This window comes from Pteropus medius, unplaced genomic scaffold (assembly GCF_902729225.1).
Source record: "Pteropus medius unplaced genomic scaffold, Ma_sr-lr_union100, whole genome shotgun sequence".
Taxonomy (NCBI): Eukaryota; Metazoa; Chordata; class Mammalia; order Chiroptera; family Pteropodidae; genus Pteropus; species Pteropus medius.
This window is the reverse complement of record NW_024354502.1, coordinates 31,225,050-31,246,728: the sequence shown is the minus strand read 5'-3', so window position 1 is coordinate 31,246,728 and position 21,679 is coordinate 31,225,050. Positions and strand designations below refer to the sequence as shown.

Genomic DNA, 21,679 nt, shown 5'->3' with positions numbered 1-21,679 from the left:
AAACAAGCAGAGTTACACAGGGTAAAATTGGCAGTTAGCGTATGAGCTCATTGTTAGAAGTTTCAGGATTAACAGAATGTGGTTAGGGGTTCCAGAAACTAGGCCTAAGGTATAGACTTCCTTTGTCCAGTTTCAGGTTTTAATTATCCTTTAACCTTTTCACATTTCAGCAGGCTGTCACAGTATGGCCTCTAGAGAGGTTCCTCAAAAAATTAAAATAGAATTAAAATAGAGCTACCATATGGTCCAGCAATCCCACTTCTGGGTATATCTAAAGGAAACAAAATCATTCTCTCGAAGAAATATCTGCACTCCCATATTCAATGCAGCATTATTCACAATAGCCAATGCATGGAAGCAACCTAAGTGTCTGTGGATGGAAGGATGAATAAGGAAAATGTAACATAAAGAAGGAAATCATGTCTTTTGCGATGCAGATGAATCCACAGGGCATTATGCTAAGTGAAATAAATTAAAGAAAGACAAATACTGCATGATATCACTTATATGTAGATTTAAAAAAAAGAAGAAGTCAACTCAGAAACAGCAAGTAGGAAAGTCATTGCCTGTGGGAAATAGGGAGAGGCTGGTAAAAGGGTATAAACTTTCAGTTATAAGATGAATAAGTTCTGAGGATCTAATGTAAAACATGGTGACTATAGTTGAAACGCTGTATCGTATAACTGAAATTTCCTAAAACAATAGAACTTAATGTTCTCACAAAAAAAATAAAAAGAAGAAGAAAGAAAGAAAGAAAAGAAAAACAATGGAAAGCTTAGAAGGTATTGTTGAAATGGATTAGATTAGCTGTGGGGACTTAAAAAACCATTATCGGAGAATGTTTAGTACAAGTACTTCAAGAAAAAGGTAATGGGTATTAATGACTGCACTTCTGGTAGCAGATGACATTGTTTCTATTGTAAGTTCTTTTGATACGACCTTAAAACAAGTCCCAACTGATAGTAGGTTCTAGTTTCACCATCGGAAAATCTTTTCAATGTTACGAATAAACCATGAATAACACCTGCCTTAGAGACTACATCCAAGGGAGACCATTTTTAACAAATGCCATGTTGGGGGCTTTTAGTCGAAAGGTGGCATCTTGGAATCTTCATAATAACAGTTATGCTGTGCCAGGTGCTGTCATACCTCTGTAATTCTCCAAATGGTTCTTGAGATTTGTTCATCCACAATGATAGAGAAGTACAACATGCAGCCCCATTGTGCAACTCGGACAAAGCACCAAGGATACCCATAGATATAGGAGACCCAGGTCCTGCCCACACAAATAGCTTCACCTGGAGACATCCTTAAATTCTCGGTGGGCCTCCTTAGTTAGGCCTTAGTCCAGCTTCCGGGGGCATCAGTCCACCAACCAGCAACAGTCCTTGTGCATCCTGGTTTGTGGCCTCAAGCTTTAGCATATGACTTCACCCTGAATGTCTGCGGAAGCCAAGGCAACCATGAATTTACTGTGGACAAATCAAATTTACCAAGGTTCCGTATATATATATACTATATATATATATATATATAGTATATATATATATATATATTAGCTGGATGTCAGTTCTAAGGTGTAATTTTGTCTTTATGGGATATATTTTAGATTGCGCTGGAGACTTGTTCCTAGTGATAACTGTGTAGCCACATCTTCAAAGCTGGGGTAAAAATCAGAACCGAGCCTGTAACTGACACTATCAGAAAGAGCCACAGGAAGATGCGGTCGAGAACCTGAGCTACAAACTTCCAGTCTTGTACTACCTGCAAAAGAGAAAAAGACACCTTCCATTCAAGGTGCTGGGCAACTATTCTGAATTCATTTCAAGGGATTTAAAAAGAGTAATATTCAGATTTATAACACATCAATATAGGCTCAGATTCTTCCCCATAACTTCACTAAAAGTGCCCCCCACAAAACAGCCTGTGAACGTTCTTCGACATTGGAGATGTAAAATAGAAATGATAGAATCATTTATGCATTTGTAAACATTACTGATTAAAATGGGGAAAGCCTGATTTTTACATAAATAAAAAGCCAGTACCTCTTAGTATGATGTTTCTTGATAATACATATGAAATGACTTGCAAATTTAGAAATTAAGAATTGTAATGCCCCAATATCACAAGTCGTCTTTTCTTCCACTCCTCATGGGGATATGGCTGCTACAGCTCCAGAATGATAGACACTGCAGAGGAGAACTGACCAGGAGATGACAGCAATTCATAAGGGAGAGAGGAGACTAAGCCCCTTTGTAGGAAAGGAAGGTGAGGGGAATGAGCAACAAGCCTCCAAGGGCAAGGTGAGAGCAAGAACAAGCAGCAAGGCGAGGGAAGCCTGAAGGACAGGGGCTAGTTTTCACCTTTCAAAGAAAAATAAATGTCCTATTTCTACTACATGGGGATTTCGTACCATGTCTCAAGTCATGTAGAATATCGATAGGATCTGAGTCTAGGACTATTTTGAGTCTGAAATTCACACTCTTGCCACAACTTTTTTTTTTTTAATCTGTAAACTAAATAACAACACCCTTTGTTGTAAAACTATATTTTAATATAAACTTAAATATATGATTCTTTGTTTCTTTATTTCCAAATACTGTGGATAGCGATTGAAATATCCACCATCCCATAAAAAAGAAGAGATAAATTACCAGAGACCAGAATAACCAATTTAAAATGTAGAATTAAATTAAGTAATATTAAGTCTAATCACAAGGAATTGTACTTTATAGTTGCTTCACTTTTGCTCATTCTGTTTTTGTGAACTTCTTCCTAAAAATTCATACCAAAACCCCTAATATATGTCAGCGCTTGTTTTAAATTTTATATATGCAAAGCAGATTGCTAATAATGTGACATTTTAAACAATGGCAGCATTTTGTTGCAAATAGATATGAAAATATTTGTTCTTGTACACTGCATTATTATGAATATGAGTTTACTCACCTGGCTGATAAAATGCTCTTTCTTCACATGCCGTGAGATGTATCTAATGGAATCAGCAGCCTTTTCCAAGAAAGCAACCAGAACTTTTTCTCCATCGCTAATCTGTTTTTGTTTCTTTTTTTCTAGGACTTTACCTTTCACTACTGGCTTACTCTCATCTTTATCAGAGAAAGAGTAGCGATCCACGTGGTCCTTCATGCAAAGTAATTTAGGAAGTTTTTGCAGAAATAGGCTCTTAACCCAAGGGGCCATGGGATGGTAAGTTGAAGAAGATCTGTGGTGAACATTAATGACAAACACAGTAACAATAATCGACAGAGTAACAAAAATCATAATGAACAAAAGGTACTCTCCAATGAGAGGAATGACCTTTGAAGAAGATGGGATTATTTCCTCAATTACTAAAAGAAAAACTGTCAAGGAAACCAAAACAGATGTTGATAAGGAAAGTTTTTCTCCTTCATCGGAAGGTAAATAGAACACAAGAACTGTTAGAAAAGAGAGCCCCAGGCAGGGGATTATCAGGAAGAGAGTGTAGAACAGAGGCAGGCGTCGCAGGACAAAGGAGTAAGTGATGAATGGATACGAATATAAACCGTCTCTTCTGTTTCCCTTCATCCCTTTTGCATTTAATATTTCCCATTCTCCATTATCAAAGAAGTCTTTTCTGTCAACATTTTCATTTATCAAAACGAGGTCAACCATGGTACCATCATAAGTCCAGGACCCGAATTTCATGGAGCAGTTCTGCCGGTCAAATGGGAAAAACGTGACATCCATGGTGCATGAACTTTTATAGCTGGCAGGAGGGGTCCAAATGACAGTTCCATTAGATTTCACTATGACTTTGGTCATGAGGGAGCCTTCGAAACGTCCATCAGCACTGTAGTAAAAGGAGTTTCACTTTAATGGTTAGTTGAAAACTTTACTTATTAGTTAGGTTTTGGAGGGTTTTTTTTTTTAGCTCTGTACTATTTGTATTTTATTACTTTCCTACTATAGTGTCAAACAATATTTAAAAAGGAATAATTCTCTCGTTACTTAAGGTTGTACATTTTTCTTAATTATTTTACCAAAGCCAAGCTCTTCTATTTCTAGTCCTAATCTGCCCAATGTCCTTTTCTTCTGTGATACTTACTTTTCAAAGAGAACTATGTCAGGAAGCCAGAGAACTTCTGATGGAACTTTAATTGAACGAATTCCACCGTATTCATCAGGATTCCAGCGTAATTTGTGGTCTGTCCATTCCTGCACAAAATTAGTATACTGTAATTTTATTCTGAACATTAAATGTATTAGACTTTGGAATCTTCAAGTTTATGTTAATCCTCTAATTCAATATTTTATTTAAAAAAGGAAATTCATTTGCTTTAGAGCTTATGACCCAATCTGTGGTAGTTCAAAAGATACAGCTTGAACCAGCCTGGTCTCTGATCTTGCCCAGGCCTGCACACCTGTCCTACCTGGAATTTCCAAAATTGCCACATCTACGTCACAATGAAGAGGCTCAGCAACAAACATCACTGATTCACGATCCATTTTTTCAACCTATTTTCTCTTAAGAAACAAAAAGCAATGATAGATCTAACTCAATTTATTCTAAGAGACTTGGCCTGGTGATATTTTAATCTTATGATAAAGGGTACAAGTTATTTCAAATGTCATTTAAAAGTCTTGAACAAACATCCACATTATGTTCATATAAAATACCCACTATCTACTGACTACTCCTAATGACATTATAACTTTTATCCAATGAAAAAAATACTTTCCAAGAATTTTTTAAGTTATAATCTGAATTCATTTTGTGAGCACCCAGTTTTAAATTATATTCCTAATATTATTAGCTTCTAGGTGCTTACATATTTTTCTTCATAATAGAATGAAATCATTTAGCATCTTTTATAGGGGCTGATGGATCCAGACTAACAAACCTGACCATTAATTGATTGGATTATGAGGCTTAAGACAATGATGTATGGATGACCCAATTATAGTAGAAGTAGACATTCTTAAAAAGATTTTGGATCCAGAATCTTATGAAATCTGACCTGAAAATTAAATTCTTCTATTCCACTGTCCCTCATGTGGACAGTTGAGTAATGATGTAGGATAATATTGAATGACATTTCAGAAAGTCGGAAGGATATGCCTGGCATGAGGCTTCCAGTGATGCCAACTATATCATTAAAAATCAGGAATCAGATGATGGATGACTTTACTGGATGGTAAAATATTAAAATATGCATGATGCCTGAGAAATGAGCAAACTATACACTCTAGATAAGACATTATCTATTTTAGACAATATTTGTGAAGCTTGATCCTTGAAAAACAATGGTTAAAAGATAAGCATATTTAAAAAGGTACAATCTAAAGAATAAAAAATTGCATGACTGTGGAAAACTATGTATATGAAGGCTGACAGTTTAAGAGCCCAAACTAATAAAGTATTTACCACATTTACTTGGTACTCACAAGCTTCTCTCTCTCTCTTTTATTTTTCCCTCTTCCTCTGCCCATTTTGAAAAGCAAACATAATTTTCTTCCTATGAATAATTTGTCTCCTACTAAGGAGACTTTTACTATCAGCAGCAGGTCTGAATGTCAGAAATGCTGAAGGGACCTCAGAGTAGCACTTTTTGTTTTACTTTCATTTCACTTATGTTTCAAAATTTACTCACAATAAAATTCACACTTTTTGTGTACAGTTCTATATGCAAGCAGTTGTATCATCACTAACACCATCAAGATACCAGAACAACTCTGCTGCCCCTAAAATTTGCCATTTGTAATCAACCCCTCCCACATCCTCAATTCCTAGCAACCACTAATCTATTTTCTGCATTTTCTAGAATGTTATATAGATGGAATCATACAGTAGATGATAGCCTTTAGATCATGATTTCTTTCATTTATCTTATGGATTTTGGATTCTTCTATCATTCTATCATTTGCCAGGTAAAATATTTGGATTCTTTCCAGGTTTTAATTGTTATAAATAAAGCCACTATTAATATTAATATTTCGTACCGTATTTTGGGTAAAAACATTCTTTTTTTTTCCCTCTTGAGTAAATAAGTAGGAGTGAGATAATTAGGTCATATAGTGAATGTATGTTTAACTTTATATGAAACTGCCAAACTGCATTCCAGAGTGTCTGTGGCATTTTACATTCTAAATGGCAATGGATGAGAGTTTCAGTTGTTTGACATCTTCTCTGCTACTTGGTATTGTCACATTTTTAATTTTAACTACATTATAATAGTTATAAAATGGTTATCTCACTGTGGTTTTTAATATGCATTTTCCTAATGACTAATGATGTTGAACATCTTTTCATGTGCTTACCTGCCATCCATATATCTTTCTTGGTGAAGTGGCTGTTAAATCTTTGCATATTTTTAATTGGGTTGTTTGTTTTCGTATTACCAAATTTTTAAAGTTCGTTATATATTCTGGATAAAAACTACTCCTAGCCTGGAGCTGCCTTAGACAATAAAAAAGTAAACTAACAGACAAATAATAACTACTCCTGTGGTCCTTGCTATGAAGCGGCAAGGTGGTTTGGATATAATGATACAGAAGAGTGTTATGGAAAAGGAAGGTAGTTTTGAGGAAACGACATTTAAACTGAGACACGAAGGTAAGAGGGAGCAGTGGGAGGTGGCGTGGAGCAGGGAGATCTGCTGTAGATGGAAGGCAGAAATATGGGAAGGCATAAATGAGTAAGAGATTAGGAATAATATTCAGTATCCGTGTAGCATGTGCTAGCCAAGACTCTCAAAGCCTTTTACAAATATCAGCTCCACTTTGCAGCAGCTCCCAGGTGGAGAGGGATGTGACAGCAGGGAACAGGAGAGCACAGGATATGTCAGGGTCAAATATCAAGGTTAATCTACAACTAAGAAAAGAATGGGAAAGTGCTCCAAGTCTAGGTTTCTTAATTCTGAAAAGTGCAATTTCAAATCCATGCCATATATATTCCTTTAAAATTGTCTTTTCTTACATAGATTACCTGAAATATCACTCATAAATGTCTAGCTATTACAATTTAGAACCAAATTTCATTTAAACCTAATCATAAGACTTTTTTTACTATTAATAAAGTCTTCAAATTATTCTTAGTTTAATATTAAAACCAATAGATAGTATGGAACAAATATTCCTTGCTATTGTTTTGATTCACAGCCTCTGGTACTTCTCTGGGAGCTTCAGTTATCTTAAGGCCAGATGAAAAATTGTTAAAACCAAATTAATGTTGATTTATTTTAATCTTAAAGATAGTAACATGACATATTATATGTCTGATATTCCCATTAGATCCATGAGTTGCCAGTGCCAAGAGATGGGATTTATCATTAAGGATGAGAAAGTCTATAAAGGCGGCACCAGGAAATGACATTTATTAAGTCCCTACTACTTGCCAGATAATGTACGAGTCACATTCACACACATGATCTCGTTTAATCTCCCAAGGACACTGTGAGCTAAGCATTGCTTCTATTTCATAGATGAAGAGATTGAGAGTCACAGAGGTGAAATGACTTGCCCAAGTTTACATAGCAGGCCTTTTGACTCCTAACTCACTCTGCTCAATGCTTACTCAGGGTCTGCTTGAATCAGAGACCAAACTGGCCTCCTTTGCTAAGATCAGAGTCAAGTTATAGAAAAGGTAGAATAATAAGATGGTGATAAAGGTCTGCGATAAATTCATGGACTTGTGTCACTGCAGGTTATACAGGATAATTAGGCTTTGGGGAGCTCACCCAGACCTTTACAGCAAGGCTGTCCCTTCCCTAGGAGGTTTGTTTGTTTATCCTCTAAGACCAGCTCCAGAGATCTATCCAATGAGAACTTCATTATGTTTGCTGAACTTTTTGTTGATCTAAAACAGAAATCAGCTGTTGGAGGAACAACACTAGTTTAAGATGTTGGCCATGGCAGACATTCAGGCGCCTTTATTTTCCTCAGGATTGTCATGGGGAGAGGAAAGCAAACTGCTTTCAGAGACAGTGAAGCTGGCTCACTTAGAATCTTATTGTCTTATTGGTGTTTACACCTAACAGTGCCTAGTACAATGCCTAACACAGTGCCTGGGGCAGAGTAGGTGTACCTACTCTGTAAATGGTTATTAAATGAAGAAAAAGGACATTTATTGTCATAGTGATTATCCGCATGATAACATCTGGCAAGGGTCCAACTCTGGGTCATTAATGAAAGATTGGTTTCATCTCCCATGACCTTTAAGGTGCTTGCAATGCAGTTTCCTAGCCTTGAATATGACGAAACAGAATCTGAGTGGCTGAGGGCATTAAGTACCTTCTCCTGAAGTTTTAGTTACTCTATGTTAATAATCTATTTATGATTTATAAGGTTTTGATTACTCTTGGGAAGTACAAAGGAGGAAGACAAACGAGTTTGCAAAATAAAATCAATAAAATAAAAATAGCTCCATGTAGAGGACTTTCTCAAGATGTCACTAAATTTATGCTTGATAAATGTCTTTGGTTGAGAGGATACAAAAGGAATGTCTAAATATGCCAAAGGAGAACTACGGAAATAGACAATAGGACTGAAGAATTGGGTAAAAAAAAAAAAGACGAAAAAAACCCCAAGCATCTCAGTTGTGTATGCTACCATGGAACATACTTTTGTCCCACATAGGTAGAAATTTATTCTCTCTGTAGATATAAAGTAGGAAGCATTTTTCAGTGTCTGGGAGGGAAATGAGAAAAGAGGAGGTTGTGATCATTTTAGTCTTATTTTGGCAGAGTTATACAGGCTGATTGGAGTTTCCAATAGGTTTGTTCTGGTGTGAGAGTTTTGGGAAGTCATGTTACTGGGAACTCTATACAGGTGGTTCATAACTTCATCTTTTTGGTTTGCATAGCCTCTGTTGATTCTGTAAGACCCAATTTAAATACCTCCTCCCCCTGGAAGGTTTTCCTGATTTTCTCTTGTCTCATTTACATTTTTGTAGCAACTCAGTACCTTATGTATACTTTCTTTATGGTGTTTATCATATTACAGTAGTTATTTTTTACACAATTGACATTATGTCCTCTCCCTGAAGGCAGGGCTTTGTTTTACTCTTTGTATATCCAGAATCTAGCAGGCACTTAGTAGGCTCTCAATAACCCCTTAGAATGAATGGAAAATAGAGTGAATCTTCACTTCATTCTCTCCAAATCTCTTTCTAGACCAACTTTATGAGATGTCCTAGAAGTTGAGGAATCAAAACCTTAGAAGATCAGGATTAGGAAGCAGGCTATACAGGAACAGTACTGAGAGGAGAATTGTACATCTCCCAACAGCTTGCTCCAGTCTGAGGAAGCAAAAGTTTTCTTCACGTAAGTCAGACTTCCCTTAACAGTGTGCAACCTTGGACAAGTCATTTCAGTTCTCCAATCCTCAGTTTTATCATCTCCAAAGTTCAAATAATAACATAACTTACTTTATAATGTGGCTTGAGAATGAAATGAGTCCATTCCCATGAAACACTCAGCATAGAGTCTAAGTACTTAGTAAGTGCTCGAAAAATCTTAGGCATTTATTAGCTGCTCTGAAATTGAGATCTGTGTAAAACACCAATGGTAGCTTTTTTTAAGCACCAATTTTATTGTGTTTTTACCATCCATTTTCTTTTATCTTTTATCTTTCTTTTACTCTTTCAGTTTTAAAAAGCTAAAAAAGAAGTATACATTAAATTCATCATGAAATTCAAATGCCTCCTATTCCATGCAGCCTTCCCTGCCTGCCACCCACGCCATAGAATTCATCTTTCTTTCTTGCTTCCATATTGTTGGTGCCATAACATAGCACTTATTGACTAATACCTATTGTGACATTCCCATTCCAAATCCAATCTGTGTGAGTAGAACAGCTTTGATAATATGCTCTGCAGTTCTATGAAATGCACAGACGTTTCCCTACTTCGGCTCCTCCTATAATTTAAAAACAAGTCTTGACGTTTAGTGCCGAGGTTGGATGTGGCAGAGAAGGCCAGAAACTGAGAAATCAGATTCCAGCTAGATGGGTTACTAGACTTTTCTGTCTCTAAAAATGGGGGTAATGATACCTGCTTTACTAATCCAGAATGACTGAGAAATTAAACAAGATAAGAGATTTGACAACACTTTGCAGATTAAATGCAATGAAAGTCTATTATTTTCAACACTTCGATGAAATGAGAACCTATGTCAGCAGTCTGGCTTTTCTGAGTGTCAGACTACCCTGCTCCTGCAGATTTCTCTTGTTCTGTTTTGGATTTTGGAGAATTTTAAGTTTTGATTCTATCTTGACCTAGAGGCACTCACAAGGCCACTATGATTCTGGCGGCATAACTTTGCTGGAAGTCATTTCCAAAGCTTTAGTTAAGGCCCGAGGAGTCCATGCCTTCTTCCTTTAATGTCTAACCTTGTTTTCTTTGGCTGAAATGATATCTTGTTTTCAAAATCTCAAAAAAGTGAAAAGCACCTACTATCTCAGTATCACTGGCCAAAGGTTCCTGGATCACTGCAAGAGACTAATACGAGCTTAATCCCAAGGAACAATTGGAGAAGGAGGTGTGTGTAAAGCAGTGAAAGGTTTTTTGGTTTTTGTTTTCTTTTTCTTGACTTCCTCTGCATATTTACACTTTAAGAGAAAAAAGTTTTTCTTCTTTCCCCTGCAAAGGGAATGTATATCTTTGCAGAGGGCCAGTGGGGTGAGGGAGAATTGAACATCACTGATTTTCTCATCCAGTTGCAGTACCGTTAATAGGAAAAAGTTGCACCCTGGAGGCTTTCCCTCCTTTTCTCCAAGTAGCTTAGGGACCGGCATCCACACCTCACTGTCAGAGAGACACCCTCTCACCTGCCCCGTGGGCAGTCCACTCCAGAGCAACAATACAGAACAAGGCATGCCTGTGGGCCTCCAGGTCCTGCTCTCTGACTCTTGGAAAATTAAACAGAAATAATAGACCTAATATTACCACATATCTCCCTAAGGAACCCAATATGCTCTTTGAAATAATTAGTTTTCAAATGGGAGCCTTTATAAATAGAAAAGAATAGAAATAATTGAGTTGAGAGATACAATCCTTAGATTGACATTTACCTGTTTGAGCCAAACATTTGTTGTCATCAGCTGGTTCTTTTCATCCTAAGAAAATAACAATTAAAAAGATGTAAATTTAATTTAAGATAAGTGGTGTTTTGAAAATTTTTTTTTTTTTTGGTCAGAAAGACCTCTCTGAGTCTTACCTTTGAGGTATTCAAAGTGTAAAGGATTCTCAACTTAAGAACAGTTAAATGGCATGGGATTCTAAAATATTATTCATATTTTGCTTAAAATAAAAAATAATAATTAAAGCCTATAGCAGATCATTGTAGTGGTATTTATATAAAATTACATAACCGAGAAAGTACTTCGAGGGTGCAAATTAGGGTGAAATACTAAGTAAACTGGAGATGCTCTGCATGATTTTCTAGGAGAAATCCTGGGATGTTGAGTCAGCTGGGGTGGGTGAGTGTGTGTGCATGTGTGGTGGGGTAGGAGATTTGAGCAACGTGGGAGGATTTTTCTGGGACTGTGAGGACCACGGCAGGATGATTTTACAGAATTTGGGTTGTTACAGGTCACTGATTTCCCAGGAACGCAATTATGGCAGAAGCGAGGGACCAGCAAGAAAATTAACAGAGAATGTTAAAGTATGGGTGAGGTCAGGGAAAGGTATAAGGACCTAAAAGAATCCAGGACAACAATGGGGTGGGTCACCATTCACTCTGGTGCTGTCACCATCTATCTGCCCTCTCTCCCTGCAGACACTCCTGCCAGCCCTCCCACAGCTGAAATGACACGGGATCAGCCCTGGGCTCAGTTCTCCCTTCTCTCCAGCCCCATCTCCTCACCGTGGGTGCTCGTGCTGGGTATAGCAAACCCACCAGGGGCAATTCTGGTCCTAGCAACCGTATCCACCCTCCAGTGAAAAGGTTCTACACTAATACTGTTGCAATAAAAACATACTCCATGACACTTCTCATTCCTTCCTTGGGTCATTTCACTAGCTTCTTGGGGCAGATTTTTCTCTCGCAAGAAGTTATTTTTAAAACTGAAAGGCAGACGTGGGGAAGAAAACAAAATAAAACTTTTACTCACAAACAGCTTAAAGAATGCATGTTCTTTTCAGTGTATAGTGCCAAGGATTACTCACCACATCTACGAGCTGAGATATCTTCAATCCAAAGAATACTTTTATAGTGTCATTAGAATTTAATACAGGGCGAACCCATTTCTGATAACCTTGGAATAAATGTCTGAGGAGAGCATCTTCGTTCTCGGCTATTGAGCTGAGTCCCACAGCAGCTGTAAGAATCATGAGGGAATCTGAATTAACAGGAGAGGCATAATGGCTGCTTTCGCATCCTGTGGCCTGGAACTCCATATACTTCTAAACAGCCTAATTCAGCAAAGGCAGTTTTGAGAGTACAAGGATTCTCTTTAACCATTCTCCATGCCCATAACACAAAGCTAAAGGTAGATTATACTTTACCCAAACCTTTACTCTCACGGAATTTTTCTCATGAGGTCAGCTCCTTGAGGTCAGCTCCTAAGATCACCTATAGCCACACCCTTACTCTCTACCTCCCATCTCACTTGAGAGGCCGCCCCTTTCCAGGCATAATCTAGTATCCATCACGGCACCTCTTCGGTTCCTTCATAAACCTTATCACAATTTGTTGCATATTTGTCACTGTTTGTCCTTCCCTTGAGCTCCATGATGACAGGCACAGTATTATTTGATGGTGTTTATTTAGAACCTGGAACAATGCCTGGCCCACAGCAGGTGATCATTTTATATCTGTTTGAATGAACCAACTAAAGGAACATGTCAGGGCCATTTTCCATGCATTCGGCACATATCCACTGAACACTTGCCACGTATCCTGCAGTGTCCTCTTGCCTTCCTCCTGAGGAAGTCTTCCCGTGTGAAGGCCTTCTCTGGTCAACAACCAGGTTCTCATACTCTTCCCCACCCCTAAATGTGTGAGAGCCAAGAAACACTCCAAGTTCAAGCTTTAACCCTCAGGCTGAAGAAATGGTTTAGGAATGAATCTAAGGATACATTTTGTTTCTTTTCATGCTATGCTATCAAATTTAAAACAAGGAAGCTCTTTGTTATTGTTTTTTAAAATCTAGCCCCTCTCTTCATATATTCAGCACCCTATTAATATCCTGTAGCAACTCATTCTGCACGGTATGCTTTACCATACAAAACTTTTTTTTTTCACTGAGCGACACACATGATGGGCAATGATCACAAGCAAGACACCCCCCAAGTTTACAGGATCAAAACTCAAAGATTCTTGATGAGAAGAAACACATTCCCTGTATGTGCATGAGATTTTCACTTTACTAAGGAAGTAGCAATGCAAAATGCACGCTTAACACTCCTGGGGTGAACAAAAGTGTGGATAAGACAGGCCGCTTGCTCTGTCTGACCCCACCCATTCATCTTCCACTTCAGAAAGCATATTGAAATGCAAATGAGTGATAGAGAGAGATGTAACCTTACATTTGTGCTTATTTATTCAAAAAGCTAACCGTTCTCACACTTTGATGCTTCAATTATTCTCAGCAAGCAGAGATGCATTAAGGAGCAGGTCAGCTGAACGGCTGCCAGGGCAGCCCTCTGTAAAGGCCCTAAAAATCTTACTGGAAATGGAGGGGAAGGAAGGGAATTAAAATTCTCTGAAGGCTTCTGAGGGAAAGGGAGTTCACTTCCTCAGTATGAACTTCAAGAATCTCCCTACCTCACATCTGGTCTTAACTTCCTTCAAAATACATCACAACTCTAAATGCTTTCCATCGTCTCCACTGGTACCGCCCGATCACAAACTCCATCATCTATCTCTTGAATCCGTGTGCTGCTTCCTCATTTCTTTCACTCGTTCCCCTTTCACAGTCCATTATCCACCCAGCAGCTAGAGCCAACTCTTAAAAGCAGAAGATTATGTCAATTCTCTGCTCCAACCCTCCAAATAGCTTCTCATCAACCTTAGAAAAAACATTGCCAAGTTCTTGCAGCCTGCCCTCCTCCACCCTGCCCTTACCCCTTCTTCGGTGCCTCAGGCTCACCTGCTCTTTCCAGAACAGCCCAGTATGCTTCCGCTCTGGGAAGACTCTCTTGCCCCATGCTCATTCCTTCACTTTGTCCCTCTTTGCTCAAATGACATCTCCTTGAAGAGGTCATTCCAGGCTATATGATCTAAAAATGTCTTCCCACACTCTATCTCCTTATGGTACCTCATCTTGCATCAGAGCACTTGATCAGATTATATGTTTATTTGTTTATTGTCTGTCTGCCCCACTAGAAAACACCAGCTCTAGGAAGCCTTCTTCACTGCTTTCTCGCCAGCTCCTAGGGCAGTGCCTGCGACAGTGAGTGCTGAGCTAAGGAGCACTTGAGTAGCAATGCAGTTAGCTGCTTGGTTTTTGTCTGTCAAATGGTGTTTGGAGCATTTGGGCCGGGGCTGAATTGTTTGAGAGAGGAGAGTAGCAGGGAGGCCACAGCTGTCCTCTTTCTTCGGCCTTCCTTTAAGGAGGACAATATTGTTTGTGGCAGACACTGCTAGTTCCCTGCCCAACAGCCATTTGCTCTTTCTTCCTTGGCAACAGATGCTAAATTTATTCAGGATCGCATGGTGCCAACTTAAAATGTTTCCCTCTCAGGCTCCCGTACAGCTAGGAATGGCCATGTGATCCATGTGTGGCCAATTAAGATACTAAGAGAAGCCACTAAGTGATATTTACAGGAAGTATTGTTGAAGAGGATGGACTCAATCCAATACGCACCTTTTCACTTTTCATCTTTTACCGTTTGCCCTTTCTTCTTCCTGCCTAGAATTTGGACACGCTATCTAAAGATTTGGCCACCCAAGTATGCAAGCAAGCCTGATGAAAGCTACACGCATAAGATGGCAGAATAGAAAGACAGACAGAACCAGGGTTCCTGATAGCATTACAGGACTGCCATACCAGCCCTGGACAGCCTGCCTCCAAATTTTGTGGCATGTGAGAAAAACAATCTCCCTAGTTGGCTAAGCTGCTATGGCCACTGTTATGTGCATCTGAGTGCCGTTCCAGCTGCCGAGAGTGCCAGGTTACTGACTTTCGCTGAGAGTCCTTGTGTCCCAGTTCAGCCCAATGAGTACAATTACTTAAAACACCATCTCACGACAGATAGACACGTTCCAGGGAGGCTGAGAACAATGAATCATGTCTGAATCAACACACACACACACACACACACACACACACACACACACACACGCTTCTTAGCTCAGGCAACCCTGAGTTATTATAATTTTGGACATAAAAGGGATTGTAAGAAGAGCAGAGACTGTACTTTTGAACTTTTCCTGGAAGGAAAATTTTACTATCATTTTGAAGGAAGGTGGAGTTACATGTTAGGAAGGAGCTTATAAAATTAGGACCTTGACATTCCCAGCATTTGCCACTCCCAAAGCCATGCCCTCTGTGAGGATAGTTGGATCCTATTCTTCACTAGGATCTAAAGGGAAACGAGCAAATCTGCCCTTTTAGGACCTGTATATGTTTCAATCCATGTTGCCAATATCAGAGGGTGAGCTGCTGAATCAAGGAAGAAAAAGCAAAAATCTGTATTGAATATTATGGGTTGAATGTGTCCCTTCAAATTCATATTTTGAAGCCCTAACCCCCAATGTGATTGTATTTGGAGAAAGTGCCCATAAGGAGGTCATTAAGGCTAAGTGAGGTCATCTGGGTAGGGCCCTAACCAGACAGGATTGGTGTCTTAGTAAGAAGAGGAAGATCTCTCTCCACACAAGCACTGAGAAATAGCCATGTGAGGACATAGCCAGAAGGCAGCTGTTTACAAGCTAGGAAGCGTTCTCACTGGAAACTGAATTTTTTGGCACCTCGATTATGGATTTCTAGCCTCCAGAACTTTGAGAAAATAAATTTTCATTAAGCTACCCCATCTGTAGTGTAGTCTTTTGTTATGACAGCCTGAGCTAACTACTACAAATCTGTAATAACCAAAACAGACCTTACTAAAAAAAGAGAGAGAGAGAGTTAGACCAAAGGTTTAATGCTTTCTGCGTAATATCTTCAAGCTTCCTTAACCTTCCCAAAATAGAAGCTCAAGTCCTTGACGTTATTGGAGCAGACATAGAGCACAGGCCTGGAAATATTTCTGGTTTGTTCTTTTTGCAAAATAGACCATTATGAGGAAGGGCAAGTGCTTCTACCATTGATTCTTTGAGGCCAGAGCCTCGATAAATATTTGATGAGATTTGGTGAATGAACGAATTAATGCATAATTACACAAAAGGCCATAACACACTTTCTGTGCACAAGGGAAGGAGTCAGAGTGAACCCAGCTCACAGCTCCAGAGGATGTAGAACCACAGATGTACTCGGGGTTTCCAGTTTTACAGAATAAATGGATTCCTGAAAAGATTTGTGTAAACCAATTTTTTGCAAAGGAACTTATATTTTAAATTAATTAGTCAAGACCAATAGTCTAAGAAACATCTCAACGATTCATTGGCAAGTCAAGAAATTGCTCTTAGAGGATGAGTGACACACCCCACTCCGGCCCCACCCCCAATGCGGGTGCTTGTGATCCTCAAAGTCAGCTTCCTGAAGGGGAGGGATGGGAGAGCATTTGTATTCATAAATAGTTCCGGCATTAACTAAAGAGGAAGGAAAAGCGAAATGATAAAGAAGCAAAGGTAATGGAGCTGGAAAGGACCTTCGAGATTATGAAAGCCTTTCATTTAGCAGGTGAAGATCCTGGGGTACTGAGAGGGAAAGTGACTTGCCCAGGGTCACCCAGTTAGGAAGTGGCAGATGTGGTCTTCTGACTCCCAAGTCAATAGTTTTCCCCCCAGCCCATGAGATTCATTGAGGATTAAGGAGGCAAAAGACTGTTTCCTCCCCTATGGTCTCCTTACTGCCACATAGAAATAATTCCAACAATTCACTTCTGTGAACATATGTTTGTTGTTACTGCTATTTTTGTTGTGTTGTTTTTAGCATTGTATTTTCCAAAATACTTTACCGTTGTTTAAAGCAATCTGTTCCTAGGAAGTATGACATTTTTAAACCAGGTCGCAGATAATATTTGTTTGGTCTTAGGGGGAGATTCAGCACTGGCGGTGGTGTTCTGTAATCCTACTCGAATCTTCCTCTGCTGCAATTGGCATCTGGCAGACTGCTTTGCCCAGGGTGGGGGTTGGGGACTCTTGATGGGAACTACTCTGTGGTCACTCTCCTTGGAGGTGGACAGCCAACGCTTTACAGTGAGAGAGCAATCCTGCTTCAGATTTGACCGTGGTCTTCCCAAATTTCTTTGCTTTGAGTCAGTCCTGCTTTGCACACATTCCCCACCCCCAACACACACACATCAGAGAATGTGTGCTGCCTGCCTGTTAAAGCTTTTCACCATTTCTTTTGGTTAAAAAAATTTTGTTTCTCACCTAAACTCAAGTTTCCCCCCCTGATTAATTTTTTGTCTCATTTTTCTTTGTCAAAATATTTCCCTTGAGACTAGACAAACAACTCCAGAGGTAGAGGGCAAGAAGAGGGAGAAGCAGAGAGAGAACATGTAAGCGATTCGGACAGACAGAGATGGAGAGTGCTCTGCCTGATTCCAATTATCTCCTCCATGTGAAACTCAGGCTGGAAAAGTGCTCCAGGAGGGTACACTACTCTTGGCTCAGGATGCCAAGTCTGTTGCCAAACTTGTCATTTGTTAGAATGAGAATCCAGTAAATATTTATTTAATATTGAGAGGCTCTGGACTCAGATTCAGAGATATGAGTTCTGGTCCTAATTCTAAGCCATGTGATCTTAAGCAAGGCATTTTACACCGCCCACCCCCCCCAAAAAAATAGGGAGTGGGTGATAGGTAAGGCCCCTGTAACTCACGGGTCACGTGCCTCTAGGATCTTTACGTCCACAAAACAGCCACAGAATGTGACCTATTAATGTAAAAGATTTGCTGTTCCAAAGATACAAAAGAGAACTAAAGTTTAATGTGCATCACTGATTGAGGAAGAGCCCTTCACTGGCTGATTATTTACTGCCACAGAGAAGGCATCCAGGTGAAGGTGACTAGAGCTGTCAAGGGACTGACTAGTCAGGACTCACTCCCTGTAAGGAGGCAGGGATCTCTCAGCCCCAGTACATGGAATCGTGAGAGCTTTGGATGCGGCGCCCAGTACCAGCTTGAGACAAGAAATTTTTCTTTGGAAACTACAGCTTGACCTGGTCTCTTTATTCTTCTTGATCATCTTCTTGATTTCCTTTCCTTTCTTCAGGCTCTGAGACCCTCTGCTCTCTCCTTACTCTCATAGCAACACCCACCTTCAGCAACATTTGACACTCACTCACACTAAGGTATAAATAACTGATAAGACTTAATAAATGAAACTTCCCATGATTATTTATGGTTTTATTGAAGACAACATTGTTGCTTGTCCTCAGCTGGGAGAGTAACAAAATACTTGAAGAATTTCAAACCTCAGCAGCTGTGATTGGGAGAGGTATTCTTTTTTGTTTTGACATCTTTTGGTATATTTTGGTTTTATCTTCCATTATCATCTCCTTTTCCAAAACAATCATATCATAAGTATAGTAGTCTTTTATATCAACACATAGAGCAATCTCACAGAATGGAATCAAATAATAAATATTTAATGAATTCTTGCTAGCATGAAAGGTTATTAGAATGGCTTTGTTTTATTCCCTCTTGCACCCCACATGCTGGAACCATCCCTAGGATGCAAGAGATCCTCAATAAATATTTACTAAATGAATAAACACGTGTCATCATGTGACGGGAAGATAAACAAGATACAGTCCCTATTTCTGGGAGCAGACACAAACACACAGAGCATGAATTAACAATACAGGAGATGTCACATGGCCATACACATTTATCCTTTTCGCCAAAACCAGAAATATACAAATCAGGGGTTGCCCCTTGTAATTTGAAAAAGGTAGTTTTATGTGGCAAAAGAAAACCATTTTCTTTATGATGCATAGTAAAGTTAAAGAACTCAAGGAAAGGTGACATAAATCTAAAAATCGAAATAGACTCCAATGGATCTAGAAATATTCGCAAATATGAGTTACTACACGTTATGACATAGATTCATTATAGATCTATGACAGATGTATACATCTCAGGATACACTCCCAAACTCTTGCAGCCTACACAAAGGAGAATGAGTACTAAGTTCTCCTCCAGTTCCAATTTTCTTATATAACTGTTACTGTGCATAGAGCAGGATACGTAGGTGAACTGAGAAGTTTTCTGCTAAACACCCTTGCTAACCAGTGAGATGATTTCTCTGAAGAAAGAATGATAAGAATCAATTTTTTCATAGTAAATAGAATATTCTAGTAAGTTAAGGCAAAAAAAAAAACCCATTAAATACATGTATGCTAATTGTCTGCTAAAATACACAGAAATTATTTTTATGTTCGGCAAATTGCATTTAAGACTTTGCAGAGACCAAATTTAGTGCTATTTGAAAGTGGGTTTGATGCTCTCTGCACTTAGAAATTGCTCTGTTTTCGAGTCTCAAGTATGGGGAAAGGCTACATTTTTGAAGATATGATAATGTTCGGGTGTGTGTGCCTCACAGTTCTATGATTTTTAAATCTAGGATTTATTTCAGGACTTGAGCAAATCTATCTAAGTGTCTCTGGTTCTCCATGTGAAAACTGCAATAATCGAATGTGGCAAAAATGCTAGTAACAAATAAATACAAATTGCTAATGGCATAACACTGTTTTCTCACCACCTGGCTCCTGTCTCTAACTGGTTTCTGGCACAGTGGGAAAAGCTTTCTGTTCTTCAGTTATGCAAAGAGTGAAATGATTTCAAAACCCAGAAAACTGGCAGATGCAAATGACCACTTTCTCCTGAAGTTTTCAGTTTCCTTTTTCTTTTTTCTCTTCTCTCTCTCCCTCTCTCTCCTTTCATTTGCCCTCTTTCTTTATTAAGAATTCCTCTATTTTCAGGTGGATAACAGTCACATAAAATTCACACGTGTCCATAGACATTTGATATACATTTTTAATTATGATGTACAAACATACTAAATATACCTACATATGCAAATTTATTAAAGTGTTTATATAAGTCTAGAGGATATATTGGATAAAAGTATCTATACACAGATGTAATGGTTATTAGCAGACATGATGTCAAAGGGTTGATCGAATAAATTTCTGTGCCAAATATTTTAACAATTCTCTGAGTAACATTCAGTGCATTTCATAACATTTTTCCTGCTTTTGTATCTTCCTGCCAAACTCATAATGATTCAAAAGGAATAATGCAAAAAAAGCATAGACATTACGAAATTCACAAATATGATTTCTTTAGCAATGTACTGATTTCAAAGAATTATTCATTGAAGCCACATTTTAAAGGTTATCCTAAAGATACATTACATTTTCTCATTCTAACATATCAACAGCATAGTTTCACCTTCCTTGCTTAAAGAATTTTCTGCAATTGTAAAGTTTTAATTTAGTTTAAGTTGAGCTTACCTGAGGGAGTGACACCAAGGACAATGAGCACCAGGATAAAATCTGCCGGCATCGTGATGTCAGTTTTAGAAAGATAATTTCTTCCTTCTTAACAACAGGGTACTTCCATTGGAAAAGGGGGTTTCAGAAAGGAAATGCAGTGATTCAAAGTCCAAAGTGAAACCTGAGGGGAAAGTAGACACCTGAAGTAGGATAAATAGTCTTAAACTATCTCACATCAGTGTGATGTTTCTTAAACTACACTTCATTGATTTCCAGTCAGCTGTCAGATCGTGTAAGTCTAAAATTTATCTCTGGGTCCTAACTCCTGACTTATTAATTTACTTTCTTGCAAAGAGATGCCGGGCAATGGAGAAAGGATGAAGCTAGACAACTTCCGAATATTCTATGGTATTTTTCTTATGGTTGGAGGTCTGTGTCAAGGAGAAAAACTGCATTTTATAATCTGCATCACGGGAGTTAGTAAAAAGTTTCTCATACAGATTATTCCTCTGTTAACTCTTCATTCTGGACTCGGAGCTTAAGAATATGAATACAAGGTACTCAAAAAGTACAAACTTCCAGTTATAAAATAATTCCTGGGGATATAATATACAGGAGGGTGACCTTAGTAAAACTATATTGTATATTTGAAAGTTGCTAAAAGAATAGATCTTAGAATTTCTCATCACAAGATAAAAAATTTGTAACTATTTACAATGATAGATGTTAAGTAGATTTATTGTGCTGATCATTTTGCCATATATACAAATATCGAATTACTATATTTTATACTTGATACTAATGTTAAAAAACAAAATTCAACTGAGTAAATTTTAAAGCTCTTATTGGCTTTGTTTAATGATTCACAAATCAAGCAGCATCCAATCTAGCAGATAGAAAGGAATTTCGAGTTGCTATATAAAATGAAATACTTTTATAAGCAGAATGGAGCCAGAACAAGGAAGTTGTACTAGTAAAGTGATCCAGTGGTGGCAAAGTCACTTTCTTTTACCAGATGACAGGGTCTATCAGACAGATTACTTAACTAGTGCTGATTAGGTGGTTCCTGATGGCTGATTTAAGATTCCATTTCTAGGAGAGCTGAAACTATAATTAAGTTAAATCTTGGTTTGGTGGCATGGAGCTTAGC

At 38.4% G+C, this 21,679-nt stretch overlaps 1 protein-coding gene across 1 annotated transcript; it reads right to left on the bottom strand.

The window, feature by feature from the left end:
• Positions 1 to 1,589: 1,589 nt before the first annotated feature.
• Positions 1,590 to 20,599, bottom strand: CHRNB3 (cholinergic receptor nicotinic beta 3 subunit). Its single transcript, XM_039853588.1, has 6 exons — positions 20,548 to 20,599; positions 12,146 to 12,297; positions 11,050 to 11,094; positions 4,088 to 4,197; positions 2,950 to 3,832; positions 1,590 to 1,764 (listed from the first exon to the last, which is right to left on the bottom strand). The coding sequence occupies exons 1-6, from the start codon at positions 20,597 to 20,599 to the stop codon at positions 1,630 to 1,632; spliced, it is 1,377 nt and encodes a 458-aa protein (XP_039709522.1). The 3' UTR covers positions 1,590 to 1,629.
• Between the last annotated feature and the right edge of the window lie 1,080 nt (positions 20,600 to 21,679).

Bases quoted from the DNA above. Each gene is read 5' to 3' on its own strand.
- CHRNB3 (XM_039853588.1), bottom strand. From the start codon at position 20,599: ATGCCGGCAGATTTTATCCTGGTGCTCATTGTCCTTGGTGTCACTCCC. The intron at 3,833-4,087 runs GTAAGTATCACA...CTTTTACTACAG, and splicing joins GACATAGTTCTCTTTGAAAA to TGCTGATGGACGTTTCGAAG. The intron at 1,765-2,949 runs GTGAGTAAACTC...TCTCTTTTGCAG, and splicing joins AAGAGCATTTTATCAGCCAG to GTAGTACAAGACTGGAAGTT.